The sequence below is a fragment of the Leopardus geoffroyi genome, chromosome C1, assembly GCF_018350155.1.
Source record: "Leopardus geoffroyi isolate Oge1 chromosome C1, O.geoffroyi_Oge1_pat1.0, whole genome shotgun sequence".
Classification (NCBI taxonomy): domain Eukaryota; kingdom Metazoa; phylum Chordata; class Mammalia; order Carnivora; family Felidae; genus Leopardus; species Leopardus geoffroyi.
The window spans coordinates 217,610,757-217,631,039 of NC_059328.1; the positions used below are offsets into that span (position 1 = coordinate 217,610,757).

Here is a 20,283-nt window from a genome sequence, read left to right on the forward strand (position 1 = left end):
TCTGTGACATTCCCTGGTGCCTCTGTCTACGCCCCGCCATGGTGCTGAGTCTTGCCTGCAGAGTCGTTTTCAGTGTTTGCTGCGCGCTCCACGAGTCTGCTGAGCGGAGTCGGGTCTGTCCCTTTGATGTCCTGCGTGGCGATCAGACCCCTTCCCCGGCGGACCGACCGCTTGCAGGGGCCTGGCTGCAGGAGCACGCTGCTTCCGTGCTTTGCCCCGCTGTCCCGGGGGCAGGGCCACAACAACACAGGCGCTTGTGTCTTTGCTTAGAAGATTCTCAGTGGGGTGGTAAACGCGTTCCCCTTTGAAACCTGCTCCTGACCGCAGTGCCGGGGGCCGGGGGCTGCGGACCCCACCAGCGCTCCTTCCGGGGGCGTCCCCTCGAGGGGTGGGGAACAGCGCAAAGAAGTCAGATCCCCGTGTCCAAAGGTTTAACCCACAGGCCGTTGTGGCCCGGAGTCGCCGGCATCCCTGCACTCATTCAGCAAACGGGGACTGAAGGTGTGCGGGTTCGGGCGTGGTGCTCCGTGCAGGGGAGGCAACGGCAGTGCGGCTGTTTTGTGAATGCCTCCGAGTATTAAGATTCCTCAGGGAGGCTCCAGTTCCTTCGCAGATGGCGTGAAATTGCAGACAGATCGTCACTTCTGGGAGCCAAGCACTTCCCAGGGCCTCTTGGTCCCTGCTATAACAAACAGCCTCCACATTCAAACCTACCTGCGGCTTGCAGCCCGCTGACCATGCTACATTCCTGTGGGGCTGGTGGAGTGGGGGGCGGATGCCAGGAGAGGGCCCCTCGGGGGCCCAGAGGGGCGCCCTGTGCCTTGTCTTGCATCTCAAGGTCTAGGTAGGGTACTTCTTATAGCTCTGAAGACAGAGTTCAGGCGCTAGACGCCCTGCCCCCAGGGATGATGCCCAGTGAGGTCGTGCCTGGGACTTGGAAACCCACAAAGATTGCGTGATTCTAAGACCAACAAAGGAATATTTACTACTGGTCACTACTGAAACAAGTGGGCCTTTTTTTTTTCTTTTAAAGAATTTGCCGCAAATATTTTTCACTTTTGGTCCATCACGTAAAGTCACTTCTTTTGTCTTGCTTGCTTCTTTTTCCTTCTTTATGCAGTTTCACGCCCCGAGGGCTGAAGTATCTTGCTTTAATGCAAACGCAGTGTGAACGGGAGGGACAGCAGGTGGGTCTTGATCCCATTTTATTGGTCGATGAACTAAGACCAGTAAAGGTTGGGACCCATTACAATGTAAATGATGACTCAGAAATGTAAGTGTTATAGAATATAAAAGTGTGGGTGTTCCTTCCCTGTCAAGAGCCTGCCATACTGAGATCCTGCCACAGTGGAGTGCCACAAGAGAATTACTTGTCACCGTGATGGTGAGGTAATGAAACACTCAGGGAGTCCAGTGGGTGGGTTTTCCACGTTTCACCTACGTTTTGATAGACACACTTGGCAAAGTTAGCATTTGAGAGAAAGGTGTGAATTTTACTATTTCAGCCCACCTAGAGTACTGTCCTTTATTTATTTATTTATTAAAAAAAATTTTTTTAACGTTTATTTATTATTGAGAGACAGAGAGACACAGAGCATGAGCAGGGGAGGGGTAGAGAGAGGGGAGACACAGAATCCCAAGCAGGGTCCAGGATCTGAGCTGTCAGCACAGAGCCCGACGCGGGGCTCGAACTCACGAACTGTGAGATCATGACCTGAGCTGAAGTCTGTCGCCTAGCCAACTGAGCCACCCAGGCACCCCGAGTACTGTCCTTTAAAAGTAGTAGCTTTTCAGCTATTTGTTCAAAACTTAACAGGCCAAAGTATGTCTCTTGCCTATGACTGGCGAGCCTGGGGATAATTTTTAAATCAAGCATGCTCGATTTGACATCTAATGGCACGACTTCCCTTCAGTGAAGTCTTTTATGGGGAGGACAATATCTTCTTATCCCAACCAATATTTGGGGAACTTTTGGAAACATTTTCCACCTTCTAAGTATTTTCTCTGATGGGACATCTTTAGTCATCATCTTTATCATTTCAGGGTAGATCTGACACGTGGGAAAAGTGACAAGCTGCTCAGAGTGAAGTCTGCAAAGCGGGGTTGAGGTCCCAACAGAGCCCTGACCCAGCGAGGGGCATTTCACCTGCTTGAAACCCAGGAAGGAGACCGTCATGAGCCTGGCGTATTTCCCAGGAGTGTGGTGTGGCCGGAATGGCAAAGATCTGCAAACAGTGTGAAGTACTTTCCTTAATCTCATCGGTAAGGTAGGTGGTCGGAGTGGGTATTTCGTTTCAGATCCCACAGAAGACCCATACCTATTGTTTACCAATTACACCAAGAGGTAAGCTGCCAAAATATTTTGGGCCATGATGCGTCGTGGAACTTAGTGCCTGGCATCGCCAGGTAACTACTATGGACGGATACAGTCAGGTAGGCAACTTAATTTTCCTTTTTTCTTTTTTAAAGTAGGCTCCCCCAAGGTGGGGCTTGAACTCGCGACCCTGGGACTGGATCCCATGCGCTACAGACTGAGCCAGCCAGGCGCCCCAGGCAACTTAATTTTCTAGTGACTCCAGCCAGGAGGCTTCTGGGTCCTGCTCTTCTAAGTGTGGTCCCAAGACCAGCACCCTCGGCCTCACCCGGGAGTTTGTCAGACATGCACACCCACCCCCACCCCCATCAGAAGTTGCATATGGACCGGGGCGGGGGCGTGGGTAGGGCTGCTGGGCCCTTGAATCTGAGAAGCGGCGCGAGCCCCCCCCCGCAGGCCCGTCCCCGGGGGACCCCTTACCTTGGGGAAGGCGTCGGGCCACACGCTGGGGGAGCCGTGGTTGAGCAGCGCCTGCACCGTGCGCTGCGACGCGGCCTCCGCGGCGAAGGCTGCGGTCTGCAGCGCGCGGGCCAGCGGCGAGGCCCCGCCGTAGTCGAGCGCGCCCGCGTCGGCGCCGTGCCGCAGCAGGAGGCGCGCCAGGCCCGGGAGCGCGTGGCCGCAGGCCTTGTGCAGCGGGCTGCGCTCGTCCTCGTCGCGCGCGTCCGCCGCCGCCCCCCGCCGCAGCAGCAGCGCGCACAGGCGCAGGCGGCGCGCGTGCTCGTCGGGCCGCCGCGCCGCGCCGCACGCCGCGCTCAGGGCCGTCTCGCCGCGGCCGTTCCTCGCGTCCACCGGCGCGCCGCGGCCCAGGTAGAGGCGCGCGTGCTCGTCCAGGCCGCGCTGGGCCGCCACGTGCAGCGGCGTGTCCCGGCCCGCGCCGCCCGCGCGCTGCACCGAGGCGCCGTGCTCCAGCAGCGCTTGCGCGCACCTGCGGGGAGGCCAAGGCCCGGTCAGCGCGGGGCGGGGCGGGGGCGCGACCCCCGAAGCCCCCGCCCCGCCCCCCCCCGCCCCGCCCTTGCGCCCCGCCCCCACCCCCCACCCCGTCCCGCCCCACCGCACCCTGGCTGCCGCTGCCACCCCCAGCGCCAGTTGACTTCGTGGAAAGCGGGGGGGGGGGGGGGGGGGGCGGCCCTGAGAGAAAGGACCCGAGTTCGGCCGTCCCGTGTGCCCAGGCTATGGGAGTCGAGACTGAGCTGGGGAGAAAAAATGAGATTATGGCAGACGGGGGTGGGGGTGGGGGTGGGGCCAACCCGTTGCAAATGGTGGAAATAGTTAGCAACGTTTCCTCAGGATCCACGTGCAGACTTAGAATTTAGGAGGAATTTGTAACTGCTCGGTGCTACTTTGGAGGGTAATGTGGTTCAAACGACAGTGCCCGAAGCACTAACTACCTGGGCTCTTTGTCATGGGAGGCGGTCACAGAGGGCTTGGGAGGCCTGTGCTAAGGAGGGTCCCCTAGACCGGCAGGCTCTTCCGCAGCAGCCGGCAGGTGACCCTGTAAGCTACGCAGCTTTGGTAACCGGGCGAGGCAAGGCTTGCCGCGCTCCCGCAGAGGGAATCCATCCATCCTTCAAGGCACTGACACGGACTGGCACTGGGGGGTCCTCCTACAGGGCTGCAAGCTAGGTGGAACATGCCTAATTGTGGGGCTACCTTTGTTTCAATCAGACTTGCCCTTGGAGACTGTGGATCTTGGGTGTACCCACTCGAGACGCCCACAGGACACTGCGGTCTCCCCCAGAGGTGGGTGTCTTGTGCTGCCTCCACGCTCACCGACTGGATCCCCAGAGCGTCCTGTTACCCAGGCATCAGTGCCTCTCCCAGGAGAGAGAACCCCAGACTCCTACCTAAGCGGGGACGGCAGGCTGATGCCCAGGCAAGGTTCATGCTGGACCTTGGGCCTCGGACGCTAGTGGGAAGCTCTCCCCGAAAGCAGGAGGCCAGTCCTGCATTGTGCTGACCTTTGTCCCTCGTGGACACTGCCAAAACACCAGCCCCACCTCAGACACCTGCTCCCAGGTCAGCTCCCCGACCTGGCCGTTAGTGTGTTTGCCTCACCTTTGGAGTCTAACACTCCAGCATGCTGGCCTCAGGCCAAGCCTCCACTCCTGCTGGCTGGTCCAGGCCTGTGGGTCCCCTTCTCATCCCTGGCCTGCTGAGACTTGAGTCCTAGGCCCCTCATCTCTCAGCCCTGCCTGGCTTCCTTCCTTCCTGGGTGGGGCTGTGGCCACTCTCTTGGCATCCTGGCTCCCTGGAACCGAGGGGACCCAAGGGGCCATGTCTTCCACGTTGAGCCCCACGGTCATCCACCTGCTGTCCCCCATTTGGCTGCTGGGTGCCACTGGAGGAGACCCGGTTCTCAGATACAGGCCCCCAGGCCCCCTGGTCCTCGGGGAGCTTGTGTTCACCAACAATTCAGTGTTGGAGGCGCTGTTTCTCCTCTCCTCCCCGTCAGCCATCCAGTCCTGCTTCATTCAGAGCTCGGGGGCTCTCTCAGGAGCGGCCACCCGTCCTACCTTCTGCCCGTGAGTGACACACATTTGCTAGAGCCCGTTTCTGCAACGATCTTTCTGTCCTTCCTCCGTGTGTCTGGCGAAGGGAGCCCCTCTCGACCATCTGCCCCCAGGTGTGTCCCTCTTCTGCCTCCGTGGGGGTCTTGCTCTGTAAGTGATGTGTTCTTTGCCTTTCCCTTGTCACCCAGCTGCCCCACACTTCCACCAGTCACTCAGCCCCGTGGACTCCACCTCTTTATCATCCCCGGAACTGCTTCCTCCCTCCATTCCCCATCTCACTGCCCTTTGTCGAGGACCGTATCATTTCTCGCCTAGGCCTTTGCCACAGACTCTAAATTTGCCCCCTGCTCCGTTCTACCCAGAAAGAGCCTTTCAGGTGCGAGCCAGGTGTCCTGACCCAGCTCCCGTGGACCTCACCAGCTTTACTCCCTGGTGCTCCGTCCTGTGCGGGCCAGGTGTGGCTCTTAGAACACATCTGCTGTGACAGGACCCTCATCCCTTTTGCACAGGCCCCTCCTTCCTGGGAGGCTGTGCCTCACCGGATGGCGCACGCGCTCCTCTCTTCCCCTCCTCTTCCTCTCCGACGCCTTCCCGGTGCTACCAGCAGAGGCTCATACCTCTGTGTTGTCATTTACCTCGGGGCAGAGCATTTATCACACCACGTTTGCCTCCTCTCTGGAGGCCGTCGGCTCCTTGAGTGTAGAGATGGGGGTTTTATTTGTCTCTGCTCTTTGGTGCCCGTTGCAGAGCTAGCCCACGATTGGTATTCTCTGAAAGCACGTTGGACTAGCGCATCTCGTTAATGAACATCTTTTAGCGTTCCTTCATGTCGCTGCTCTTTTTTCCTGTTACGTACTTAGCTGGGGGGCTGAACCGAGATCATCCGTCGAGGGTTTCCAGGCTGGAAGTGGCTGCCCTTAAATCCGTGTATATTTCTACCCCGGGACTCTTGGCATTTCTAATTCCTTCTATTTCTCTAGCCCCCGTATCAGCAGTTATCTTGAGAGGTGGCCTGTCTTGGGTGAAAAATCTTTACAAACAAGTACAATTTGATGTGAAATGTCCTTGGGGACAATAACCAGCTAAGAGAGGATGCAAATTTTACAATCAGAGTGCTTCAGATCAGCTTCCTCTTTGCCTCTCTGGGAGGCATTTTGAACACTGCAGCAGGAGGTTAGAAATCAAGGGTTCCGTCTCATTTTGCCGCTGAGCCTGTGTGCGCTCACAAACAATGGCAAAAACACTTCCTTCTACTATTTTTTTTTTTTTTTAAAGCCGCCCAGCCTCTCCAAAGAAGTCCACCGGGAAATAGAACCCGGCCTCTCTTCCACGTCCAGAGCCTAACTGGCTGATGTCCAAGTTGCTATTTGCAACGAAGATACCTTTCAGAAGAACGAGGGCAACCAGCCCATCCTCCGGAGGGCCGCGGGTGCCCTTTTCATTTTTAATGAAGAGCTCTAATTGGCTAAATCTGGGCACTTCCTTCCAGCAGGTAGCGGGGTAAGTTGCAGACCACACGCACGAGAGAAAACAACACAAACAATTGACTGAGGCACACATCTCTGCTGGCGCTCACTGGGCAGTCATCGAAAATGAAGGTGTGGGAGCCTGTTTAATGACACGGAAAGCTATTTGCAGTGGTTATGGGAAAAGATTAGGTTACAAAACAGCACTGAACAGTCTTGTTTTTTTTAAAAACCAGATACATACAGGCACAGAGAGAAACAAACCTAGAAATGTATAGGCCGGTGTGTGTTTACCTGTGGATGATGGGGCGAGGGACACTTTTCTTTCCTTTTTGCCTGCCCGTATCTTCGAAATTTCCATAATGGATCAGAGTTATGGCTCGAAACAGGAACAACGGAGGTTGATGATAACAAACCCATCCCCCACCAGCCACAGCAACAGTTCACGGAGTCTCAGAAATGGCTAGCATTCCAGGGTCCCAGAACGCGCGCAGATTTTCCATTGCCCTGTCCGGGTATAAGCAGCGATCTCAGGAAGTGTGTACCGAGTACCTCCGAGAGGGTGAGTCTGAAGGACAGGGCAGGGGTGGTGATAAGTGAGAACAGTCTCGGGGGCCTCCCAGACCTGACCTTGTACGTGTCACTGTCTCTAGTGGAGAAGAAATGGCCCAGCGAGGACAGCAGCACCCAAGCTTTGGTTCGACTGTGTGGGCAGCCCAGCTTCGGCTGAGTCCTCTCCTCTGAGGGCAGATTCCGTGAGCAGGTTTCTTGCTGTCCTGACAGGCGACTCACGAAGGCCTGGGGCCGGTGTAGACGGCCCCTGTCAGGAACCAAGGGTACATTCCCATCTCGGCCTGCCAGAACGACTTGTCTCTGTCTTACGGGGATTAAGGAGACACTGTATTGTCTGAACAGCCTCTGATACAAAGCAGCTTGGGCAAACACTAACACCCCCCATCCCTCATTGCCGTCTTTGATGATGATTGTGGTGACAGGCTGTTACAGCGGCCTGAGGTTGACAGCACACAGAAAAAGGAGCTCGAGCCACAAGGCAGGAGTTAATAAAGATGAGCCCATCGAGGGCTGTTGAATTAATGTCATTTTAACTTATTTCTAAGTGGGGAAGTAGGACTCTGAGCCCACATCCGACACACAGCTCCCATCTACCTTCCAGCATCTTCCTGAGGCACCGCCTGGCAATCTCCCAGGTGCAGAAGTCCACAAGAATTCTTTTCTGCTGTTTACTTGCTCTCTTCCCCGTTGACAACGACCCACCAAGCCTCGCTGCATTTTGTGAGGTCAGGCCTGCTCAACGCTGGCCGTCATCTGCCCCCCTCCTCCCCATTACTCGTCTTTTTTTTTTTTTTTTAATTTTATTTATTCTTGAGAAAACGAGTGTGCGCATGAGCAAGCAGGGGAGGGTCAGAGAGAGAAGGAGAGGAGAGAGAATCCCAAGCAGGCTCCGCACTGTCAGTGCAGACCCCAACTTGGGGCTCGAACTCACGGACCATGAGATCATGACCTGAGCCGAAATCAAGAGTCGGACGCTTAGCCGACTGAGCCACCCAGGTGTACCCCCCCCCCCCGCCCCCACATTACTCGGTCTATACAAAGCTTTCAAAGGAGGTATTTCACAGCCTCTGGATCTGAGCTGAGAGGTCTCTAGTACTCGATCTTTTAAGTTATTTTTAAAAAAGGTTATCTGTGGTTTTTGCGACAAATCTGCATGGTAGGTGGAATTTGCAGGTGGGAAACTTGAGGCTTAAAAGACCAGTGACTTGCATGAGGGCCATATGGGCAGGAAGCGGCAAGGTGGAGATCTCAACTACTCTGGCTTCAGAGCTGTCCGTCAGGCCACCCGCCTGCCGTATCATTTGTTAAACTCTCTCTCTGAGCCAGGCACCGTGCTAGGCATTTTCCAGAAGTTACTTCTGAACTTTTCATTCAGTCATGGATCCACTCGTTCAGGAAGTGGAGAACATCTTCCACGCAGCCCCTCAGGGTGGGGAGAAGTGTGTCTTCTCTGAGCGCTTCACAAGAATTTCTGGATAAACTTGCTGCAGGACTCAGAAGGCAGGACAAGGCAGGGGAGGTCACCAGCCTCGTGGACTTGGTCCGTGGGGCAGGTAACAGCAGCCTGCTTCTCACCTGGTCACGCCAGCAGCTCTGCACGCAAGCTCCCGTGTTCCCCAGCTGGATTCAGTTTTTGAGGTCTGGGCAATGACCTCAAGGTTAGGGACGTGGGAGATGATGGTGACCCCACAGCCAGCACACCCCGCTTGGGATGGGAACCCCAGCTATCACTGGACAGCTTCATGATCCGGCAACCACCAAAACATGGAACCGTGTTTCCTATCGCCGGGGGTTGCTGGAGTCCTTGGACAGTCCTGGCTGCCTTCGCTCTTCTCCTTACTCGATTGCCGTCCAGTCCCTCTGACAAGCAGAAGGGGTTTCATGCGAGATGACATACGCAGGGAGTGTTACGAAGCAGTCTTGTTGGATCATCGTTGCTTCTCCGTTTCTTCCTCAGGGTGCCATGCGGGCTGATGGGCTGGAGACACGTCCCCGGGGCAGGGTGATTGGAGCCCCAGGGCGGGGTCCGTGGGTGGGGGTGGGAGCGACTGTCTGGGTGCTGGGCAAGTGCCAGCCTGTGGGGGACAGGGGACGCGGGGGAGAGACTTGGGAGGAAAATACAGCCGTGTTTTCTAATGAAGCCATTGCAAGAAGTTTCCCTCCTGTGGATAGACTCCCCAGCTGGCTCCGAATGAGGGACGGGGAAGCCACTGCCCCAAGACTTTGATGGAGGAGCTGTTCCACTTTATTTCCCTGGACCTTCTGCTGAGGCTCTCCTTTGGGGACCTGCCACCCGCCCCTTTCTGTTCTGTGTTTTCTTCTCTTTCCCTTTCTTCCGAGATGCTAAGCTGTGAGACTATCAGGCATAAATGTTTCCAGTTGAAAGGGCTGATGTGAATGGACAAATCCTTAAGGGTAGGGGGGAGATTGAGAGAGAGACCAGCCGGCCATTTCAATCCTTACGGTTTCTCTCTGAGCAAAGGCCACCACTTAAATTTTTTCTGAAGTGACGGATGGTTGTGGCTGGTGATGATGTTGTGGGCACATTCTCCCCGGACTGCAAGCGAAACCCTGCATTTTGGCAAACTGAGAAATGATTTAAGGAACAGACTTTGTGAAGTCATCTCCACTGTGTGCCCACTTGCCCCTGAAGTAGTATCTGACTTTCTAGAATCTTCACCAGCATCCCTTCATCAACACCTGGATGAGAGAAAAGTTTTATGTATGCAGGTACGTACGAATTTTTTTTTTTTTTTAAATTTTTCAACGTTTATTTATTTTTGGACAGAGAGAGACAGAGCATGAACGGGGGAGGGGCAGAGAGAGAGGGAGACACAGAATCGGAAACAGGCTCCAGGCTCTGAGCCATCAATCCAGAGCCTGACGCGGGGCTCGAACTCCCGGACCGCGAGATCGTGACCTGGCTGAAGTCGGACGCTTAACCGACTGCGCCACCCAGGCGCCCCCGTACGAATTTTTAAAGTGAGGTAAACTTTGCATATGGAGGATTGGACAGGTCTTAAGACTACAGTTGTATACATTTCGACAAAGGAATGTGCCTGTGTAAATGACATTCCAATCAAAAGGTAGAATATTTCGCCGTCTCCAGAAGTTTCCTTGTGTTGGCCGCCAGTCTTCACCCACAGGCAATCACTGTTCTGATCTCTCTCATGGTTTAGTTCTCTAGAATTTTCTCCTTTTTGGTGTCTGGCTTCTTTTGCTCAGCATAATGTCTTTGACATTCATCATATCATTGTGTGTGTGAGTAACTCGTTATTTTTTTTTTTTTTAATTTCTGAGTCATATTTAATTGTCTGGATATACCACAATTTCCAAATTCCCTCTTCTATTGATATTGATGGACATTTGGGTATCTCTGTTTTTTGGCTATTATGGATAAGGCTGCTGTGAACATCTTTGTGTAAGTCTTCTCGTGGACATATGTTCTCGTTTCTCTTGGGTAAATACATAGAAGTGGAAGAGCTGGCAGGTGTATATTTAACTTTAAAAGAAATTGCCGAACGTATTAGTGAAGTGACTGTATTATTATGCAAAGTACAAGAGTTCTGGCTGATCCACACTCTTGGTGAGATTCAGTATTTGTCGGTGTTTTCGACTTTAGCCACTCTGATGGGTGTGAAGCAGGAAATTTTTCCTTGTGGTTTTTAAAAAAATGTTTTTTCAGTGTGTATTCATTTTTGAGAGGGAGAGAGAGAGAGAGGGCACGAGCAGGAGGGGCAGAGAGAGGGAGACACAGCATCCAAAGCAGGCTCCGGGCTCTGAGCTGTCAGCACAGAGCCTGACGCAGGGCTCGAACTCAGGAGCCGTGAGATCATGACCTGAGCTGAAGTTGGACGCTTAACAGACTGAGCCACCCAGGCACCCCTCCTGGTGGTTTTAATTTGCATTTCCCTGATGATTAGTGATGTTGAACACCTTTTTGTTTGCATCTTGGCCATTTGCATATTGTCTGATCAAGGCTTTTGCCCAGAGGGTAAAGGTTTGACTTGGCTTCCATTATTACCTCTTCTAATTCCTGACAGTGGGTCGTAGGTTTTCAAATGGGACTTGGCAAGTGATCCGAAAGCTGACGAATCTACCTGAGAGGCCATCAAGGATCAGGGAAGGGGCATAGACACCTGTAATAGAACATGTCTGGAAGGTGCTGGCTGGAGATGTGCAGGGACTTCCTGACTGTACAGGGTGTGTGAAAAGAACTTAGGTGAACAAGGGAGAGGTGATCGTTCAGCATTGGTGTCTCTTCCCACACTTGGCTTTTGGCAATTTCCACTGTGTGCCACCTTACTTGCAAAACATGGGCCCTCGATGGGACTCAGTTTCCTGGTCTGTAGATTGGGAATTCTCATGCCTTGCGGGCCTGCTGGAGGACCATCGGAAGTAAGACCGTTGAAAGTGTTCAGGAATGCGTGAAGTTCTACCAATATCAAATCACCCGATGCGGGTGGCCCCTCTATGACACCTTGCTCTTTAATATCCTTCTGATGCCTCAGACTCCTGTTGAATCAGGCCATGTTTCCTCCCCTCAATAAATCAACCACTCCTCTGGGGTGTGGAAAGAGCATACAGTTTTCCGGATTATGTATCAACACCCATGAGCCTGGCACCTTGTGTAGGTAGACCTCCCGTGGAGACATTTGGAGTTGGTGCGAGGACTTTGAACAGTTATCTCTGCTTGAACCTGGCCAGAGAGTGCCTTTCTTGCCTCGGGAAAAGTCATACTTTCTTTCTCTCTGCCTGGATTTCAGCTTGCCTCGTCTGAACTAGAAAAAGCATTGTCCAATAGTTCTCTTCGGTGATTGTTAAGGAGATTAGCTGCTTCCACAGGTCTGGCGCTGGGTTCTGAATGATTTTTTTTTTACCAAGTTAAATTAATCCAACCGGGACAAAAAAAGTAAACATGCATGCTTTTTACTGATATGCTCATGAGGGAAGGAAGTCTTCCTCACTTCCGTTTAAAGCAAGATAACTTCAGACGGGGGGGAAAAAAAAGAATCAGGCTTCTACTCATCCTTTTCTCATTTTAATTATCTCAGATTTAAAAAAGAGGGTCAAGGAGAGGAGTCTGATAATAAATAGGGCGAGGCTGACAAGCAGGTTACTAACGTGAAGAGAGTAACTTTACTGGAACTTTTCTTTTTGGGAAAATCTCTTCAAAAGGCTCCTAGATTAAAGCTCTGATATCCTTTTTTGTGTGTTGAATTCTGAATTCTGAAGCTTGCTGGTTGGAAGGAAGCACAGATAATTTTTCTTTTTTAATCCCAGGAACTCAGAGACTCAAAGGTTTTAAAGTCCTGCACCCATGGTGAATTGCTGACTAAAAGGGGTTGGAGCAGAAGTGGGTCCCGAGGTGTGGAGACCATTGTCATCAAGAGTAAGAAAATGAAATGGCTCTGTATGTAGGTCAACGACCCCCTCTCTACTGTAAGGTAAAAAAATTAAGGATGACCTAAAATCTACTATGTATAAAAAGATTCTGGAGAAGGTAGCTCTTTCTTGTCAAAGTGATAATATGTTTATACTACCTGAAGCCAGACCTCCTCGGAGTCTAACTTTAGGGGGACTCTTTAGAGCTGAAAAGCTGTGGTCGAAACCCCAAGCCCTTTCTGACATCTATTACCTTTTTATCCTTCAAGGTAGTTGGCTATGTTATTGTAGAGGTGTTCAATGGAATCCGCAAGCATTTTCCATTATAATCATTGATATCGAAGGGATTCTAAGTCAGCTGTTGCATAGTTCTGCCTGAACTTCTGGTATATTCATCACTTATCTCAAACTTTCCCCCAATAACCAGGATTTAAATAAGTCAAGACTGTCAAATTAAATCACCAGGGAGAAAGATTCATACGGAGAGACAGAGGCGAACGAGGGATGCGAAGAAGAGGAGGAGGAGGAGGAGAAAGAGGAAGACAAAAGAAAAGAGGTTTAAAAAGCTCCATGTTAATACAAAGGCATTTGAAAAGTCCTTATTAAACAATGTCCTGGACCTGTATGATTTCTGAAAAACCAACTGAAGCCAGGAAATTAGTTTCTATCACACAGTGGATAAGCTGTAGCCCTAACGGTCTGCATATATCTCAGCTCTTTATGACATCCAGATGTGAGCTTGTTGGCTTGTCAGAAGAGCTATTGATGGAATTCACAATATTTTGTGCTCTGAGTAGGTGTTTCTTTCTCATTTCTTAGTAAAAAGCAGTATTTTTCTGATACCGTAAAGCAGGAGGCTGGAACCTAAGGTGTGAAGCAAACTTAGTTTTTAAAACTCTTTTTATTTTTAAATTATTTTAGATTTATGGAAAGAGTTGCAAAGATAGCACAGAGAATTTCCAAATGCCTTTCACCCAGCTTTCGCTAAGGTCAGCTAGAAAGTAGAGAATGCCTGCAGCTGAGGACAGAAATGGACCACAAGGTTTGAACTTACCAACATGATTGCCAAACACTGAATTTCTTGACCTCCCAAAGGGACTCTGGGCTCCCAGAGTGGGACAGAGTGAGGAGGTCCCAGGCAGAGCCCAGTGACTCTCAGAGTTAAGGAGATAGATATAGGGGTCTGGGGAGGCCAAGGCAGGTAGAGGTTGCGAGGCAGAGTACTGGGCAGGGGGTGTCTTCACAGAGAAAGAACTTTGCAGAGCGTCCCCTTGAGTATTCAGTTGAGTAGTGATTAGTGTATGTGTGTGAGGGAACTGCTCAAGACGGGAGAAATAGCACCCCAAAAGAGAGGGAATCGTACCCATGGTATGTAGAAGTTCAGGAATAGTGTCTGTTCTCAACAACCAGCGTTTAAAACTGCATATATAATGGGGCATGGTTAGATTACTAAGAAGGGTGTGGTCTCAGTAGTAGGGAAACAATTAACTTTAGTCTTAACACTGCTCTGATCCTGCCTAACAAAGCTTAAAAGCAAGACCCAAGAGGATCAAAGTGTTTCCAAGTAACTTTACATTTCAGAGTAGAGATCAAAAATATTGGTAGGGATAGAAAAATATCCAGCACCCAATAAGATAAAGAGAAAAAACAACAACTCAGTCAATTAAAACTGACCCAGATGATAGAATTAGTGGACAGGAACTTTAAAATCGTTATTAAGGGGCACCTGGGTGGCGCAGTCGGTTAAGCGTCCGACTTCAGCCAGGTCACGATCTCGCGGTCGTTGAGTTCGAGCCCCGCTTCGGGCTCTGGGCTGATGGCTCAGAGCCTGGAGCCTGTTTCCGGTTCTGTGTCTTCCTCTCTCTCTGCCCCTACCCCATTCATGCTCTGTCTCTCTCTGTCCCAAAAATAAACGTTGAAAAAAAAATTTTTTTTAAATCGTTATTAAGACCATTTCTGTATGTTTGAGAAGCTAGAGAAAAGGTTGAACATATTAAGTAAAGGTGTGGAAGATACGAAAAAGACCTACGATTGGACTTCTAAAGTTGAAAACCATAATGTCTGAGATGAAAAATACATTAGATGGGAATAATGGCAGATCAGGTATTTTAGAACAAAAGATAAACCAATTGCAGAAGAAAAAAAAATGACAGCACCAGTGAGCTGTGGAACAACTTAAAATGGTGTCGTATACGTGTAATTGGAGTCCCCGAAAGAGAGGAGGGGATCATACAGAAGAAATGTGAGGAAATAACTACCAAAATTTTTCCAAATATGATGAAAATTATAAGCCCTCAGGTCCAAGAAACTCAAGGAATCTCAAAGACAAGAAACATGAACAAACTACATCAAAATACATTATTACCAAACTGCTTATAATCAGTGATAAGGAGAAAAATTTTAAGCTGGGAAAAGGACATTATTACAAAAGAACAAAAATAAAGAAGACAGAAGACTTTTCACTAAAAAATGTTAAGTTGAAGGACAGTGGAGCTATGTGTTTAAAACATTGAAAGAAAAAAAAAAAACCCTGTCAACCCAGAATTCTCTACCTAAAAGAGCACTTTTCAAACACTCAGGTGAAATAAAGACTTTTTCAAACACACAGACACTGAAAGGATTCATCACTATAAGAAATGTTGAAGAAAGTCCTTCAAGCAGAAGGAAAATGATACTAGGTGAAATTTTTGATCTCTACAAAGAGATGAAGGAAACTGGAAATAAGAACTACCTGGGTAAACATACAAACTTTTTTTCTTATTATTTCAATATATTTAAAAGAGTATGGGCTATTAGAGCAAGGCAAAACTTATTGCAGGAATTGTATGTAGAAGTAAAATATGTGATACCATTAACACAAAGGCCAGGAGGAGAGAAATGGAAGTATGCTGTTGTACTCTATATGAAATAGTATAGTTAACACTTGAGAGCAGGCAGATATAGATGTATACACTATAAACCCCAAAGCAACCACTAAAATAACACAACAAAATTTTTATAGAATAAATCAAAAAAGGAGACTAATGGAATCATAAAAATTCCTTAATTAATACAGAAGGTAGAAAAAAGAAGATACAGTAAACAAAGAATGGATTGAAAAAAATAGCAAGATGTTTGATTTGAACCTAGCCATATCAAAATCACATTAAGTGTAAATGATGTAAACATCCAATTAAAAGGCAGACTATCAGATTGGATTTTATTTTATTTTTTTTCAAATTTTTTTTTCAACGTTCATTTACTTTTGGGACAGAGAGAGACAGAGCACGAACCGGGGAGGGGCAGAGAGAGAGGGAGACACAGAATCAGAAACAGGCTCCAGGCTCTGAGCCATCAGCCCAGAGCCCGACGCGGGGCTCGAACTCACGGACCGCGAGATCCTGACCTGAGCTGAAGTCGGACGCTCAACCGACTGCACCACCCAGGCGCCCCTCAGATTGGATTTAAAAAAAAAAGATCCAATTACAGGCTGCCAACAAGAAATCTACTTTAAAAATAAAGGCAAAAACTGAGGTTGGCCTTCAATCATTTGTCAGCAAGAAACTGAGACCTTCAGTCCACAGTCCCTGAGGAGCTGAATTCTGCTGATGATCATATGAGTTTGGCAGCAGATTCTTTCCCAGTTGATCCTTCATATGAAACCCTGGCCCTTGTTGACATCTTGATTGCAGTCTTGTGAGTGACTCTGAAGTAGGGAACCTAGCTAAGCAATTTCCAAACTTTCACCCACAGAAACTTTGAGATAAGAAATGCGTGTTGTTTTCAGTCTCTAAGTTTATGGTGATTTTTTATGCAGCAATAGATAACTCATGCAGATGGAAAAATATATACTATGATAACACCATTCAAGAGAAATCTATATTAACATCAACTAGATATATTAATAGGGGACTTAGTAGATTTTAGAGCAAAGAATAAAACCAGAGATAAAGATATCTTTTCATAATGATAGAGGTCAGTTCTACATAATAATGCTAAACATCTGTGTACTTAATAACAAGGCTTCAAAATATTTGAGGCAAGAACTGATAGAACTATAGAGGGAAATAGACAAAATGATTATAGTCAGAGATCTCAACACTTCTCTTTCAATAACTTGTAAGACAAGTAGGCAGAAAACAGAAAGGTATAGAAGTCTTAAATGACAGTGCTAGGCATCTTGACTCATTTGGCATATATAGAACACTCCTCTCGCACCCCTCTCAATAACTGTGGAATACAAATTCCTGTCTAGTGTACATGGAACATTTGCTAAGACAGAATATATTTTGGATAATAAAAGAAGACTCAAATTGAAAAGGAGTAAAGAGATACAAAGTAAGTTCTCCTACCACATGGAAATAAAATTAGAAATCAATACTAGAAAGATATCTGGAAAATACCCAAGTATTTGAAAACTAAATAACACACTTCTATATAACTATGGTTCAAAGAAAAAAATCCAAAGACAAATTAGAAAGAATTTAAAATAGATTGAAAATGAAAATATAACATTAGCATTGCAAGATTTAGCTAAAGTAATACACAGGGGGACATGTACAACACCAAAAGCATGCCTATATTAGAAAGTAAAAAAAAAAAAAATCATCAAATCAATGACATTAGTTTCTATCTTCAGAAACTGGAAGAAGAGCAAATGAAACTCAAGGTAATCAAAGAAGGAAATATAATAAAGACCATAGTGGAAGTTAGTGAAATAGAAAACAGTAAACAAACAAACAAAAAAAACCAATGAAATCAAAAACAAGACTGATCAGGGAAGAAAATAAAAGAAACAATATAATGAATTCCAATATCATGAATGAGAGTGGTGATAATACTATAGCTTTTAAAGATTAAGGAGCGCCTGGGTGGCTCAGTCGATTAACCATCCAACTTCAGCTCAGGTCATGATCTCGTGGCCCGTGAGTTTGAGCCCCGTGTCAGGCTCTGTGCTAACAGCTCAGAGCCTGGAGCCCGTTTCAGATTCTATGTCTCCCTCTCTCTCTGACCCTCTCCTGTCATGCTGTCTCTCCCTGTCTCAAAAATAAATAAACGTTAAAAAAAAATGAAAAAAAAAGATTAAAAGGATAATAAAGAACAACTTATGTCAATAAATTCAACAACATAGCTGAAAGAGATAAATTTCTTGAAAGATACAAGCTATCAAAGCTCACCCAAGAAGAAATATTTTCAGTAGTACAATAGCTATTAAAGAAATTGAATTAATAGTTAAAAACCTTCTCATAAAGAAAACTCCAGGCCCAGATTGCTTCATTGATGAATGCTACCAAATATATTTTTAATTTTTTTTTTAGAGAGGGAGTGTGTGAGTAGGGGTGTGGGGAGAGAGAGAGAGAGAGAGAGAGAGAGAGAGAGAGAGAATTCTAAGCAGGCTCCATGTTGAGCATGGAGCCCAATATGGGGCTCAATCCCATGACCTTGGGTTCATGACCCAAGGTGAAATCAAGAGTCAGATGCTCAACCGACTGAACCACCCAGGTGCCCCACTACCAAACATTTAAGAAAGAAATAATGACAATTTTATACCAGCCCTTCAAGAAAATGGTTGAGGAAGAGACACTTTCCAACTCATTTTTGAAGCCAGTGTCACTCTGATATGAAGACCAGATAAAGACATTACAAGAAAAGAAAATTACAGACCAATATCTCTCATGAACATAGATACAGGTTAAAATTTTTTCCAGCTAATCAGACCCAATAATTTATTAAAATGGATAATACTCATGATCAAGTGTAGTTTATCTCAAGATGGCGAGGTTGGTTTAACATTTGAAAAACAATCAATATAAATCATTATACTAACAGACTAGAAAACACACTGTATGATCATGTCTAAATATGCAGAAAAGGTATTTGAGAAAATTTGATATCCCTTAATAATAAAAACTCTCAGCAAGCTAGAAATAGAGGGGAGCTCTCTCAATCTGAAAAAGTTCATCTACAAAAACCCAATGTCTAATCTCTTACTTAATGGTGAAAGACTTAGGCTTTCCTCTAAGATCAGGAATAAGAAAAGTTGTCTGCTGTTACTACTTCTCTTCATCATTGCCCTGGAGATACTAGCCAGTGCAATAAGGCAAGATAAAGAATAAAGTGCATCAGCTGAAGAAGTAAAGCTATGTTTATTCAAAGATCACACGGCTGCCTGCATAGAAATCTTACGGAACTTACAATGAGTTATGAGAACAATTAGTGAGCTTAACAGGGTTGCAAGATACAAGATCAATATGGAAAAATAAATTATTAGTTTTATATAATAGCTACACATGATCAAAAATTTACAATAAAAAATACCATTTACCAAGCACCAAAAATAAATATTTAGGGAGAAATCTGACAAATATGTGCCAGCCCTGCACACTGAAAAGTAAGAAACACAGCAGAGAGAAATTAAAGACCTAAAGGAACAGAGAGCTTTCTTGTGTTTATTATGTCCATGCTCCCCAAATCTATAGATTGACCTATGAGTCAACTAGGGAGATTCAAGGTTGATTCTGACCCCTGTCAGAACCCTGCAGCTTTTCTTTTTTTAAACAGAAATTGACAAAATGGTTTTCAAACTTACATGGAAATGCAAAGGAGCTAGAATAGCCAAAACATCTTTGACAAAGAACGACACCCCAGAACCTACACTACCTGACTTCGAGGTTTCTTATAGAGCTCTAGTATTCAATACAATGTGGTACTGATGTCAAAATTGACAAACAGGCCAATAAAATAGAAGACAAATATAGAGGAATGGCTCTACCACGGAGCTCTGGTAACCTTGTGTGTATCCACACAGGCTGTGTAAGCAAAGGTCTTGAACCCCTGCTGATCTAAGTTTTGGCAGGAGTTGTCCTTCTTGGTGTGTGGGACGAGGCATTGGCACCATTGGCCAGTCCTCTTTTCACGGTGTACATAAGTGATAAATGGTCTGAACTTAAGAGTGGCTCTTTACCAGTTGAATCAGTCAGGCTTTGTCCTGTGTGTACACTTAAGAGAGTCCAGAAATAAACCCATGCACATGTAGTCAGTTGATTTTAGACAAAAGTGCAAAGGCAATTCAGGGCAGAAAGGAAAGACCCTTTGACAAATGGTGCGGGGACACTTGGATATGTGCATGCAAAGAAGAAAGCTTCGATCTATACCTCACACCATATGCAGAAATTAACAAAACAATGGGTCACAGACTTAAATGCAAAATGTAGAATTATTAAATTTATAGAGGAAAATTTAGGAGGAAATGTTTGTGACTCTGTGTTAGGCAAAGATTTTTTTTTAAAAGATATTATAACCCAAGGTAATTTCTAAAGAAAAAAATTGACAAGCTGATTCCACCAAAATTAAGAATTGCTATTCTTTAAAAGGCATTTAAAAAATGTTTATTTAGTGTGTGTGTGTGTGTGTGTGTGTGTGTGAGAGAGAGAGAGAGAGAGAGAGAGAGAGAGGGAGAATCCCAAGCAGGCTCTGTGCTCAGTGTGGAGCCTGAGGTGGGGGTTTAATCTCAGGACTGTGAGATCATGACTTGAACTGAAATTGAGAAGATGCTTAACCCACTGAGCCACCCAGGTGCCCCTAAAAGGCATTTATTTTCCTAAAAGGCATTTTTAAGAGAAGACAATACAACCCATAGGTTGGGAGATAATATTTTCAAATTATATGTCTGATGAGGGGCTTGTATTCAGAATATATAAAGGAATCTCAGATTTTAAGAGAACAACCCAATGTAAAAAAAAAAGGGAGGGGGGACCCAAGATTTGAACAGGCACTTCACTGAAGAAGACCGATGGATGTCAAATAGGTACATGAAAAGATGCTCAACATCACTTGTCGTTAGGGAATTGCAACTCAAAACTACAACAGGATATTTCTACACACCTATTAGAATGTTTACAGTTAAAGAGTTTCCATAAGCAACCACTACCGAGGATGTGAAACAACGAGAACATTCGTACCCTGCTGGTGGGAGTGCAACTTGGCAAACCACTTT

General features: G+C 47.1%; 1 protein-coding gene across 1 annotated transcript in view; it reads right to left on the bottom strand.

Moving 5' to 3' along the window:
• The window catches only part of ASB18 (ankyrin repeat and SOCS box containing 18), a 43,526-nt gene that overhangs the window by 16,990 nt on the left and 6,253 nt on the right, over positions 1-20,283 (bottom strand). The window contains exon 3 of the mRNA XM_045481837.1: positions 2,795-3,299. Coding sequence (XP_045337793.1) covers positions 2,795-3,299 — 505 coding nt within the window. The remainder of the gene's footprint in view (positions 1-2,794; positions 3,300-20,283) is intronic.